The 12,657-nt window shown below is 46.0% G+C and overlaps 1 protein-coding gene across 3 annotated transcripts in view; it reads right to left on the bottom strand.

Annotated features, from left to right (window-relative positions):
* Positions 1-254: 254 nt before the first annotated feature.
* LOC123492042 (V-set and transmembrane domain-containing protein 2-like protein) overlaps positions 255-12,657 on the bottom strand; it is a 33,091-nt gene continuing 20,688 nt past the window's right edge. For 2 of the 3 annotated variants that reach the window (XM_045223754.1, XM_045223756.1), the window contains exons 2-4: positions 4,465-4,631; positions 2,680-2,721; positions 255-924 (exon numbers count right to left, since the gene is read on the bottom strand). In XM_045223754.1, coding sequence (XP_045079689.1) covers positions 610-924; positions 2,680-2,721; positions 4,465-4,631 — 524 coding nt within the window. In that variant the 3' untranslated portion in view covers positions 255-609. Of the gene's footprint in view, positions 925-2,679; positions 2,722-4,464; positions 4,632-4,777; positions 5,068-12,657 lie in introns of those variants that run through there. The other variant, XM_045223755.1, reaches the window with a different exon arrangement.

The following is a 12,657-nucleotide window of genomic DNA, read 5'->3' on the forward strand; positions in this document are numbered from 1 at the left end:
AAATTAAAAAAAATAACTTCTTAACAAAGAGCAATTAAAAAAATTTTTTTTTTGCTAGGACTGTCTGGGAGTGGTCTGAGTGGGGAGGGGAAAACTAGCTGGCAGAGAGGTTTGAAACTATCTTTCTTATTTGTCCATTATGATTTCACCAGGCAGGCCAAACTCCATCCCACCAAAACAGGCTGAAATTTCAGGCGGTATTTTCAAACAGCTTTTACGCTAAATGGGCATTATCATCATTTTAACAATTTCACAGTATTATTCCATCCTCATAGTGTGGAAATATATATAAAACACAGGAAAAGGGCATGTTTTTGACTGCACTGGGGCTTTAACGAAAGCGACGCGAAATAACATTACATTGAGAACCAAGATAACGTACGATCATGCCCCCTGGTGGTCTCTGACAATCCTAATCCAAACAAGCATAAACAAATAGAAGACAAATAAACAAGCCAAACAAATCGATTCATAAATGAACACATAAATTAAGCAAAAAGAGTCCTGTTTTTGTCCAGGCCTCTCTGTGGGTGTTAACACAATCATCCTTCTTATGATAATTGGGAACATGCACTCCTGTTCTTCCCATCTGGACACAATAACCAGACTCTAGAGGACACAGCTCTCAGTGCAGTCCGTAGTGCTGTCATCGGCCGAACGCCTCTTCAGTTCCCGGCCCTCTTTTTGGTGTAGGTCCGCCTGGCTCCCCTGTCCCCTGTGCCGAGGCTCCTGATGCTGGGTGTCTGCCGACGCGTGGCCCAGGCTTCGTTCAGCCTCTACCTGGAGGTAGGCCCGGACGCGGTGGTGTTGCGCCACGCTGCCGCTGAAGTCAATGACGCGGCACTCGTAAGTGCCCTCGTCCGACCGCTTGATGCTGGAGAGGCGAAGCTTGTGGGAGATGTTGCTCCCGGCCACTTTTACCACCTGTGGCAGAAGATAATGTACAGTGAGGAAAAAAAGTATTTAGTCAGCCACCAATTGTGCAAGTTCTCCCACTTAAAAAGATGAGAGAGGCCTGTAATTTTCATCATAGGTACATGTCAACTATGAAAGACAAAATGAGAAAAAAAATCCAGAAAATCACATTGTAGCATTTTTAATGAATTTATTTGCAAATTATGGTGGAAAATAAGTATTTGGTCAATAACAAAAGTTTCTCAATACTTTGTTATATACCCTTTGTTGGCAATGACACAGGTCAAACGTTTTCTGTAAGTCTTCACAAGGTTTTCACACACTGTTGCTGGTATTTTGGCCCATTCCTCCATGCAGATCTCCTCTAGAGCAGTGATGTTTTGGGGCTGTCGCTGGGCAACACAGACTTTCAACTCCCTCCAAAGATTTTCTATGGGGTTGAGATCTGGAGACTGGCTAGGCCACTCCAGGACCTTGAAATGCTTCTTACGAAGCCACTCCTTCGTTGCCCGGGTGGTGTGTTTGGGATCATTGTCATGCTGAAAGACCCAGCAATGTTTCATCTTCAATGCCCTTGCTGATGGAAGGAGGTTTTCACTCAAAATCTCACGATACATGGCCCCATTCATTCTTTCCTTTACACGGATCAGTCGTCCTGTTCCCTTTGCAGAAAAACAGCCCCAAAGCATGATGTTTCCACCCCCATGCTTCACAGTAGGTATGGTGTTCTTTGGATGCACCTCAGCATTCTTTGTCCTCCAAACACGACGAGTTGAGTTTTTACCAAAAAGTTCTATTTTGGTTTCATCTGACCATATGACATTCTCCCAATCCTCTTCTGGATCATCCACATGCACTCTAGCAAACTTCAGACGGGCCTGGACATGTACTGGCTTAAGCAGGGGGACACGTCTGGCACTGCAGGATTTGAGTCCCTGGCGGCGTAGTGTGTTACTGATGGTAGGCTTTGTTATTTTGGTCCCAGCTCTCTGCAGGTCATTCACTATGTCCCTCCGTGTGGTTCTGGGATTTTTGCTCACGGTTCTTGTGATCATTTTGACCCCACGGGGTGAGAACTTGCGTGGAGCCCCAGATCGAGGGAGATTATCAGTGGTCTTGTATGTCTTCCATTTCCTAATAATTGCTCCCACAGTTGATTTCTTCAAACCAAGCTGCTTACCTATTGCAGATTCAGTCTTCCCAGCCTGGTGCAGGTCTACAATTTTGTTGCTGGTGTCCTTTGACAGCTCTTTGGTCTTGGCCATAGTGGAGTTTCGAGTGTGACTGTTTGAGGTTGTGGACAGGTGTCTTTTATACTGATAACAAGTTCAGACAGGTGCCATTAATACAGGTAACGAGTGGAGGACAGAGGAGCCTCTTAAAGAAGAAGTTACAGGTCTGTGAGAGCCAGAAATCTTGCTTGTTTGTAGGTGACCAAATACTTATTTTCCACCATAATTTGCAAATAAATTCATAAAAAATCCTACAATGTGATTTTCCTGATTTTTTTTTCTCATTTTGTCTGTCATAGTTGAGGTGTACCTATGATGAAAATTACAGGCCTCTCTCATCTTTTTAAGTGGGAGAACTTGCACAATTGGTGGCTGACTAAATACTTTTTTTCCCCCACTGTATTTGTAAATCATAAGCGTATTAATCATATTCCTCAGTATCAATAGTATGTAAGTTGACAATGAGTTAATCATGTTTAGCAACACCAATTTAGTTTCCAGTGCAGTACTGTACACTGATGTGTCTACTCACACTTATTTTGGTGGCATCTTTAGACATCTCCATGGGAACCACCTATAAGGAATTGATGGAAAGAAGTCAGGCATATGGCTGAAATAACATTAGCAAGTGACATACAGTATCAGTATAGATAAGAATCAAATATTACTTGAAATATGTCGACACACTTTCAAATATGTTACACGTCCGATCATCAACAAATGAAAATGTGTTAAAGTCCACCACCTGAAAATGGGATGTAGTTCTGTGTACATATTTTAGCTTTCACACATCAGCAATTCAAAACCTTTAGCACTGTGATCAAATAAACAATTTCCTATCCACACTGGGCAGTCTAATATATTGGTTGTTGTTGCACTGGGTAGCCTAATATCTTGGTTGTTGTTATGTCACTGGGTAGACTAATATATTGGTTGTTGTTATGTCATAGCATGAGGAGGGGTGTTGTACAAAACAGCAATTGGATCGTCTCTAACCAATCAGATTATCAAAACCAATGACACATTTTCAAACCGCTGCTTTACATACGTGTGTTCTGGCTCTGGCCTAACCCATCCGGAGCAAGGAGTTGGAAAGACAGGCAAGTTATGTCACTGGGTAGCCTAATATCTTGGTTGATGTTCTGTTATTGGGTAGCTAATTACATTTACATTTTAGTCATTTAGCAGACGCTCTTATCCAGAGCAACTTACATGAGCAATTAGGGTTAAGTGCCTTGCTTAACGGCACATCAAAATATTTTTCACCTAGTCGGCTCGGCGATTAGAACCAGCGACCTTTCGGTTACTGGCACAACGCTCTTACCCACTAAGCTACCTGCCGCCCAGGTATCTTGGTTGTTATGTCACTGGATAGCCTTATATCTTGATTGTTATGTCACTGGGTAGCCTAATAGCTTGGTTGTTTTTATGTCACAGGGTAGCCTAAGATCTTGTTTTTTGTTATGTCACTGGGTAGCCTAATATCTTGGTTGCTGTTGCACTGGGTAGCCTAATTTCTTGGTTGTTGTTGTTTCCACTAGCTAGCTATTTCGGGGTGTCGTGTGAAGAAGACATCTGGGAAAGTTGGGGAGGGGAAGGAATTATTTTGGGGCATAGGTATGCATTATGCATCGAACAGAGATGTGGAAAATCTAATTCTTCCTTAGTGCCAATTATAGTGTCTAGCACCACAGCAGGAGCTCGAGTTTCCCTTAGTTAGAGAAGTCAACCTGCTCCCACAGTGCTAGAAAAATGCTAATCAGCAATTATCTATTCTTTCCCGTGCCAAGGGCTACAGCTAATGTATTTCCTCTGCCTGCTGTATTGTAGGCTAATGTGGATTCAGTCGATTCAGTTCTGTCCACAGTAATGTACATTATCTCTTTGTATGGCAATAGTGCGTTAACAAAGTCTATGTGGGCTTAATTAATGTTTTTTGCATGATGATGATAATCAGATACAGGGTTCCTCTTTTAAGAAACAAGCACATAAGTCAAGTGAATATTGCATTGACCTGTAAGGGAGGAGGTTATACACATGCCGACACGCGTATCTCAAGTTAGGATTTAGGGCTCCATTTGTAACCTTTCAACAGACAAACCAGGGTTGACAGTTACTAATCTCTTAGTGGGTGGGTCTATATTGTTTCATTGTGCTCATGAAGTCCTGAGCAAACACAAACACTGCTACTCTAAGTCGAACAGAATCACAGACAGTTACTCGGATTCAATAACTCATAGGTGTCACCCCTGGCCAATAACATTATCCCTTAAATAACATTCTCCCTGCGACCATAACGTTTCTCTCAGCGGCTCACCTGATTGGTGGTCCAGGCGGGTTTCTCTGACCAGTCTCTGTGGTTCTTCATGTACCACCACTGGATCTCCAAGGAGTAGGAGGGGCCCGCCCCCCGGAACGAACAGGCCATCTCCACGTCCTGACCACTCTGCGTCGTGATGTCATGAGGAACCTCCGTGAAGACAGCTGAGTGGAGAGAGAGAGAGAGCATAGGGAAGAGTATTTATACACCTGAAAAGTGACCGACCAATCAAGCAGTCAAGCAATCAATGAAACAAATTACTCTAACATCTGTAAAATCTGTAACTTTCCTTCCCAGTGAAGAAACCCACCCCCAAAGTGTCCAAACAAGTGCAGGGGTACCACTGGAAATAAAGGTTATAGATCACAGGTTAAAAATCCTAATTTTCTCCAGCGACGGCCTCTGTCTGTTAAATGTTGCCAAACATTTTGCTACAAAAAATGAAAAAGAGTGTTTCTTATTGGACAAGTCCAGGTAGTCCCTTCATATTTCAGTCAATTTTCTTCGATTTGGTGCCTAATGAATAGGACCCAGCACTGCTGACTCAGACAACGTCATGTGTGGGCTTTTTTTTTTGTTTTCCTAATCCTTCAGAGGGCTAAAGTAGCCTGGGACATTTCTCAAATGAAGACATCACTCCCCCATATCCCTTATATATCCCCACACATCTAGCTATTAGGCTAAATCCTCTTACCAGTTCCGTTTAAAACACATTGCTAATTCAAGAGACTAATCCTCCTTTATAACTTCACCACCACAGAGACTTCCTCCACCGAGAGCTTCAGTCTTATAGACAAGTCTATGGAAGATAAAGTAGTCAAGGGTATTTTGTTTAAGCGATGTGCTGTTGTTTAAGATGCACCATCTGCCGACTATTACGAGGATAAAACTTCAGCAAGAAACAACAGGCGGATCAAGATAATTAAGTTGAAGGGCACTTTGGGGATCTTAGGGAGGATTTTCTTGTATGCTGTTGGGAGATGTGTCTTGAAGAAAGGGAGATATGTTTTGTGTGTCTTAGTTCATTCGTTTAGACATTGGAAATATATCAGACAAATTTAACTTTACCGGATAATCTAATTACATTTTTGAATCATGCTTCTTATGGATGTTGTCCTTCAGGTAATGAGAAGCATGAGTACAAAATGTATCATAATAAATAACTACTTCAATTGATATGGATGGTAAGATTGTGAGATGTGTCTTATCTAAAAGATATACTCCTGTGGAAAAGGATGATCGTAGTGTTGTAGGTAACAATGTGTGGTGAAACTAGATGTGTGTTCAGTACATTCAGTTCCTGATCTACAAAGTGTAGAAGCTGAGCCTGAGGTCATATGGTTGTAGACTCATCACACCCCATTGAGTCTCACATTTTAGACTGTAAAGGTCTCTCTCTATATTTTGCTCTCTCTCCTTCTCTTCCACCATATTGATTGTATATGACTATGTACTTACAGTGATGAATTATTGTGGGAGTGAGTGTTAGGCCTACTGCTGCTAGGTAGCTCTCTCTCTGCTCTCCCCCTCCCCTCTGTCTGTCCTTGATTGCAGGAGTGAAGTCTGGTGTGTGGGAGTCAGGGTTCCAGCTGCAGCTCATTCACCATAATCACCTCAGCCTTAAAGACCCGGTCAAACTTGCCACTCATCGTCAGATCATAGTCAAGACGACCATGTTAGTTTCGCTGTTGACTCAACCTGCTTGTTTTCGCCTTTGTGTTTTTGGCCTGTTCTAGTTACTTTTCTCCTGTGCCACAGATTATTGGAACCTGACTCCTGCCTCCGCTTCACTCCTGCCACCACCATCCTGCTTTCCACTACCGGACCTCCCTTTTGGACTCACCACGGACACTAGGACGTTACGGTACCACTCCTGCTCTGAACCTGGATCTGTTACCCTCCCTGTAAACCTGGACTTGCTCTTCCCCTATTATTGGAAACCTGGACAAATTGAACTTTGCAAATAAACCTGTTAAAACCTTCTCTGGCTCGGTGTAGTTGTCTGCATTTGGGTTCAAATCCAGTTAAATCATGACAGTATGATCTGACCAACATGAACCCAGCAGACAGTAGCTCGGATACCACCCCAGAGTGCACTCAAATTCGGACTGCCATAGCCAATCAGGGCATTTTACTTGGCCAACATGATACCCTGTTTAAGACTATATCCGAGAACAGTCAGGTGCTGCTTTATCAGGTTAAATTACTCACCAATCAAGTGTCTGCCCTTACTACCCAAGTTAATAATGCACCCCTCGTTCATGGCATACAAACTGCTCCTTCTCATGCTCCGCCTGTTTTTCCGGCTCCTCCAGCCCAGATCAGAGAGCCTTTTGTTCCTGCTCCAGAGCGCTATGACGGGAACATGGGAACCTGTGGTGATTTTTTGACTCAATGCTCGTTGGTGTTTGAACAACAGCCCCTCACCTACGCCTCAGAAAGAGCCCGTATTGCCTACCTTATCAACTCTACTAGCGGTTCCGCTCGTTCCTGGGGATCCGCGGTCTGGGAGAGTCAGTCGGACATTTGCAACGCTTACGTTGCCTTCACCACTGAGATGAGGAAGGTTTTCGACCACCCCGTACGGGGCAAGGAGGCTGCTAAACGTTTGTTTTCTCTTCGGCAGGGGTCTCACAGTGTGGCGGAGATGGCAGTGGAGTTTCGGACTTTAGCGGCAGTGAGTGGTTGGAATGACGAGGCATTACAAGGAGTGTTCATTAATGCTTTGGCTGAGACCTTGAAAGATGAATTGGTGTCATATGATGAATCGCCTACGCTGGATAATCTTATTTCACTCACCATCAGGTTGGATAATCGGATTCGGGAGCGCCGCCGGGAGAAGAGTGGTAGTTCCAAGCAACCTGTCTGTCGTCAACCAACTCCTCCCCGCCTCTTCCCTACGGAGAAGGCCGAGTCTTCCCAAGTCGATACTAGGAGCACTGAACCCGAAGCCATGAAGGTGGGTCGTGCACGGTTGTCCTCAGAGGAGCGTGCACGTCGTATTCAGGCTCGGGTCTGCCTGTATTGTGGAGAAGCTGGTCATTTCGTTCCTTCCTGCCCAGTTCGTCCGGGAAAAGGGCCGGCTCATCATTAATGGGAGAAGTTTTGGTGAGCCGAGCAGCGGATTCTTCCTCTTCTCCCCGCATTCTGCTCAGGCATCCCTCCAGTGGCAGTCCCAGAATTTCCCTGTTAGTGCGCTGGTTGATCCTGGTGCCGATGAAAGCTTTTTGGATCGAGAGTTGGCTCAACAAATGGATTTAGAGACTGTACCTATGGACCGTCCGCTGCAGGCTAAGGGTCTAAATGGACAATTGTTGACCCGAATTACTCATCAGACTGTGCCTGTTTGTCTCAGAGTGTCGGGTAATCATCAGGAGAACATTCCGTTTCACATCATTGACTGCCCACAGACCCCCCTGGTCCTTGGTATCCCCTGGCTCATAAGACACAATCCACACATTGATTGGGTGACAGGTAGAATTGTTTCATGGAGCACATTTTGTCATGTGAGTTGTTTGTGTTCTGCTCAGACCCCTGCCAGCACTGTGCCTCAACCTCCACTGGAGTCCATGGATCTCTCTGCTGTTCCTGACGTGTATCATGACCTGGCATCCGTTTTCTGCAAACACAGAGCTACTTCTCTTCCTCCTCACCGTCCTTACGACTGCGCCATTGACCTCCAGCCAGGAGCCCCTCTCCCCAACAGTCACCTGTACAATCTCTCCCGCCCGGAGACGGAGGCTATGGAGAACTACATTCGGGACTCCTTGGCGGCAGGTATTATTCGTCCTTCCTCGTCACCTGTAGGAGCGGGATTCTTTTTTGTTGGAAAGAAGGATAAGACCCTCAGACCCTGTATTGATTTCCGTGGACATAACAACATCACCATTAAGAACAAATATTCTCTGCCTTTAATTAATTCTGCTTTTCCCCTCCTTCATGGTGCAACTATCTTTACCAAACTGGATCTACGAAATGCGTATCACCTGGTGCGCATTCGTAAAGGTGATGAATGGAAGACTGCCTTCAACACACCCTTGGGACATTTTGAGTATCTGGTTATGCCTTTTGGGTTGTCCAATGCCCCTACTGTTTTTCAGGCACTAGTGAATGATGTCCTTCGGGACATGTTGAATTGGTTTGTTTTTGTCTATCTGGATGATATCCTGATTTTCTCAGAGTCCTCCCAGGAACATGAACTGCATGTGCGCCAGGTGTTGCAAATGTTGTTGGAGAACAAACTATTTGTGAAGATGGAGAAATGTGAATTTCATGTGTCTGAGACCTCTTTTTTGGGTTACATAATAGCTCAGGGGGAGTTGCGGATGGACCCAGCTAAGATCTCTGCTGTCACGGACTGGCCAGCCCCCTCCACCCGCAAACAACTTCAACGATTCCTGGGGTTTGCGAACTTCTACAGGAGGTTCATCAAGGACTACAGCCGCATTGCGGCACCACTCACCGCTCTCACCTCCATCTCACTACCGTTCGCTTGGAATGAAGGGGCCGAATCAGCGTTCGAAGAACTGAAACATCGCTTCGCCTCGGCTCCCATTCTGATGCAGCCGGACCCCGACCGCCAGTTTGTCGTGGAGGTGGATGCATCCGACACTGGGGTAGGTGCGGTGTTGTCACAACGTTCTCCTGAAGATAACAAACTGCATCCCTGTGCTTTTCTTTCACGGAAACTTTCTCAGGCAGAGAGGAATTATGATGTTGGCAATCGTGAACTGCTCGCCGTTAAGCTGGCTCTCGAGGAGTGGCGGCATTGGTTGGAGGGGGCGGAACAACCCTTCATCGTTTGGACGGATCATAAAAATCTGGCATACATCCAGTCAGCGAAGCAGCTCAACCCCCGTCAAGCCAGGTGGGCACAATTTTTTGGGAGATTCAATTTTTCTCTGTCTTACCGTCCTGGGTCACGCAACGTCAAGCCTGACGCCCTGTCTCGTGTTCATTCGGCTGTTGATACTGGTAGTAACCCTGAACCCATCTTGCCTCCTATCTGCAGTATTGCGGCCATCACATGTGACATCGAAGGGATTGTTAGACAGGCTCAACATCATCAAGCTGACCCTGGGAGGGGTCCTCCTAACCGGTTGTTTGTCCCTGAGTCTGTTCGCTCCCAGGTACTTCAGTGGGCTCACTCGTCTCCCCTTACCTGTCACCCTGGAGTTACGCGGACCCTTGACTTTGTGCGACGGAAGTTCTGGTGGCCCAGGATGGAGGCGGACACTCGAGCCTTCATTGCTGCTTGTACGGTATGTGCACGAAGTAAGAACTCCACCCAGGCCAGCGCTGGTCATCTACGACCTCTGCCAATACACAGCCGGCCCTGGTCGCACATTGCTATGGATTTTGTCACTGGACTTCCCCCCTCGTCTGGAAAGACTGTCATTCTTACTGTGATTGATCGTTTTTCTAAGTTCGCTCATTTTTTGGCCCTACCTAAACTGCCCACTGCCAGAGAGACGGCTGATATTTTGGTTGAACATGTGTTCCGCTCTCATGGTCTACCCACTGATATTGTCTCTGACAGGGGTCCCCAGTTTGTCTCCCAGGTATGGAAAGCTTTCTGTAAAGCTTTGGGCATCACATCCAGCCTGTCCTCGGGATATCACCCCCAGACCAACGGGCAAGCCGAGAGAGCGAACCAGGAGATGGAGACCGCTCTCCGCTGTGTCACAGGGTCTAACCCTGGGTCATGGAGCTCCATGCTCCCCTGGGTGGAATATGCTCATAACACCTTGACTAACGCTTCCTCTGGTTTGTCTCCCTTTCTGTGTGCTCTGGGTTATCAACCTCCCCTGTTCCCTTCTCAAGAGAGGGAACTGGCGGTACCCTCGGTGCAGTCCCACATGCGCCGCTGCTTCAAGGTCTGGAGGAAGGCCAGGGTAGCTCTGTCCCGAGCTTCGTCGTACATGCAGAGGCAAGCCAACCGTCACCGGACACAGGCTCCGGGTTACTCTCCTGGTCAAGAGGTATGGCTTAAGTCACGTGATCTTCCATTGAAAGTGGAGTCTAAGAAGATGGCGCCGCGTTTTATAGGACCGTTCAAGATACTGTCTATTGTTAACCCCTGCGCGGTTAAGCTACAGCTTCCTGCCTCCCTACGGGTTCATTCCACTTTTCATGTTTCCCAGATTAAGCCTGTGTCGGTTAGCCCTCTGTGCCCGCCCTCTCGTCCCCCTCCTCCGCCCAGGATCGTGGGTGGGGGTCCTGTCTACACTGTCCGGCGACTTCTGGATGTTCGCCGCGGGTCGTGGTTTCCAGTACCTGGTGGATTGGGAGGGTTATGGTCCTGAGGAACGTTCCTGGGTGCCCAGGAGCTTCATTGTGGATCCTGCTCTGGTCCGTGAATTTCATAGGTTACATCCCGATAAACCCTGTCGGCCGCCAGGTGGCGTCCGTAGAGGGGGGGGTACTGTTAGGCCTACTGCTGCTAGGTAGCTCTCTCTCTGCTCTCCCCCTCCCCTCTGTCTGTCCTTGATTGCAGGAGTGAAGTCTGGTGTGCGGGAGTCAGGGTTCCAGCTGCAGCTCATTCACCATAATCACCTCAGCCTTAAAGACCCGGTCAAACTTGCCACTCATCGTCAGATCATAGTCAAGACGACCATGTTAGTTTCGCTGTTGACTCAACCTGCTTGTTTTCGCCTTTGTGTTTTTGGCCTGTTCTAGTTACTTTTCTCCTGTGCCACAGATTATTGGAACCTGACTCCTGCCTCCGCTTCACTCCTGCCACCACCATCCTGCTTTCCACTACCGGACCTCCCTTTTGGACTCACCACGGACACTAGGACGTTACGGTACCACTCCTGCTCTGAACCTGGATCTGTTACCCTCCCTGTAAACCTGGACTTGCTCTTCCCCTATTATTTGAAACCTGGACAAATTGAACTTTGCAAATAAACGTGTTAAAACCTTCTCTGGCTCGGTGTAGTTGTCTGCATTTGGGTTCAAATCCAGTTAAATCATGACAGTGAGTGCTTTGTCCTTGTATAAGTGGGTCTCTCCTATTTGTTCACTTTATATTCTTGCACAAATGTTGTTTCTCAGTAAACAGACCTTTGCTCTAAGAAAATAATATTTAGCAAAAGGACACAAAAGGAGAACAAAAGCAAAAGGTCCATAAGATAAAAGGTCCATAACCACTGATGCACTTCAAAAGACAAACACTTTAAGCCTGAGAGGAAAATATGAGTTCTGATTTCCCTGTCCGTCTGAGTCCATAAAACAGATGAGTGTGAGGGCGCCTCATTTCTGTGGGGTCCATCCCACCAAGATTGTGGGAAGATCTCAATTTCATACTCCTCCTCAATGTTCCCTCTAAAAAATGTTCCGCACTGAGCAAATTTCAGGTCTGCTGAGCGCACACTTGAACTTTGTGAAAATTCTGTGCGACTTCTGGCGTGCGTTTATTGTGAACACTGAAGCTGTACCCGCTTTAAGTTACCATTATAACAGTGGCCAAGTAGGCTACTGTGGCTATTTGATCATAATGTAGGCCTATCCGAGTGGCCTACCATAAAAAATAATGGAGAAGATGCATCCCATAACATTTTAACATGGAAATAGCTGTTCTATCATTCAGCCTACAGTAGCAGCCAATGTGTGGTGTTCAATGTAGGTCTACATTCCATGAGACCTTTGAAAAAAACATGTAGGGATTGACATTAAACTGTTCATCCACTTGTCCTTCAGACAAGGAGGTGACTGAAAATTTTGTGTTGTTTGATGCAAGAAACCATTTCACAAAATAAAATGCATTATTATTCCCATACCATTACTACAGAGAAACAGACAAATTATGCTACACTCTGCCTATCGGCTACATAGCTTATTCAAGCCTTTCTCAAAATACAACACTGCCCCTTTAAGACAGAAAATAAGCTCATTACCTGACTTGCTTTCAAAGATGGCTAAAAAAGCATGTGTTTTGTGCTCTTGTAGGAAGCAACCCCTCCCCCATTACTGACTAGACGTTAGCTATATCTGGGCTAATAACTCACTAACTAGCAAAGAATATGAACAAATGTGCACATGTTGCATTGAAAGTGGCTAATATTGCATCGATTCGATCACAATTCCCACAGTAGAGGAGTATGCAATTGAGATCTTCCCCTTGACGTCAAACCAAACCCTCATGCGTTTATGAAAGAGAAGTGAAGTTTGAACTGTGAAATTATGTTA

The sequence above is a fragment of the Coregonus clupeaformis genome, chromosome 12 (assembly GCF_020615455.1).
Source record: "Coregonus clupeaformis isolate EN_2021a chromosome 12, ASM2061545v1, whole genome shotgun sequence".
Classification (NCBI taxonomy): Eukaryota; Metazoa; Chordata; class Actinopteri; order Salmoniformes; family Salmonidae; genus Coregonus; species Coregonus clupeaformis.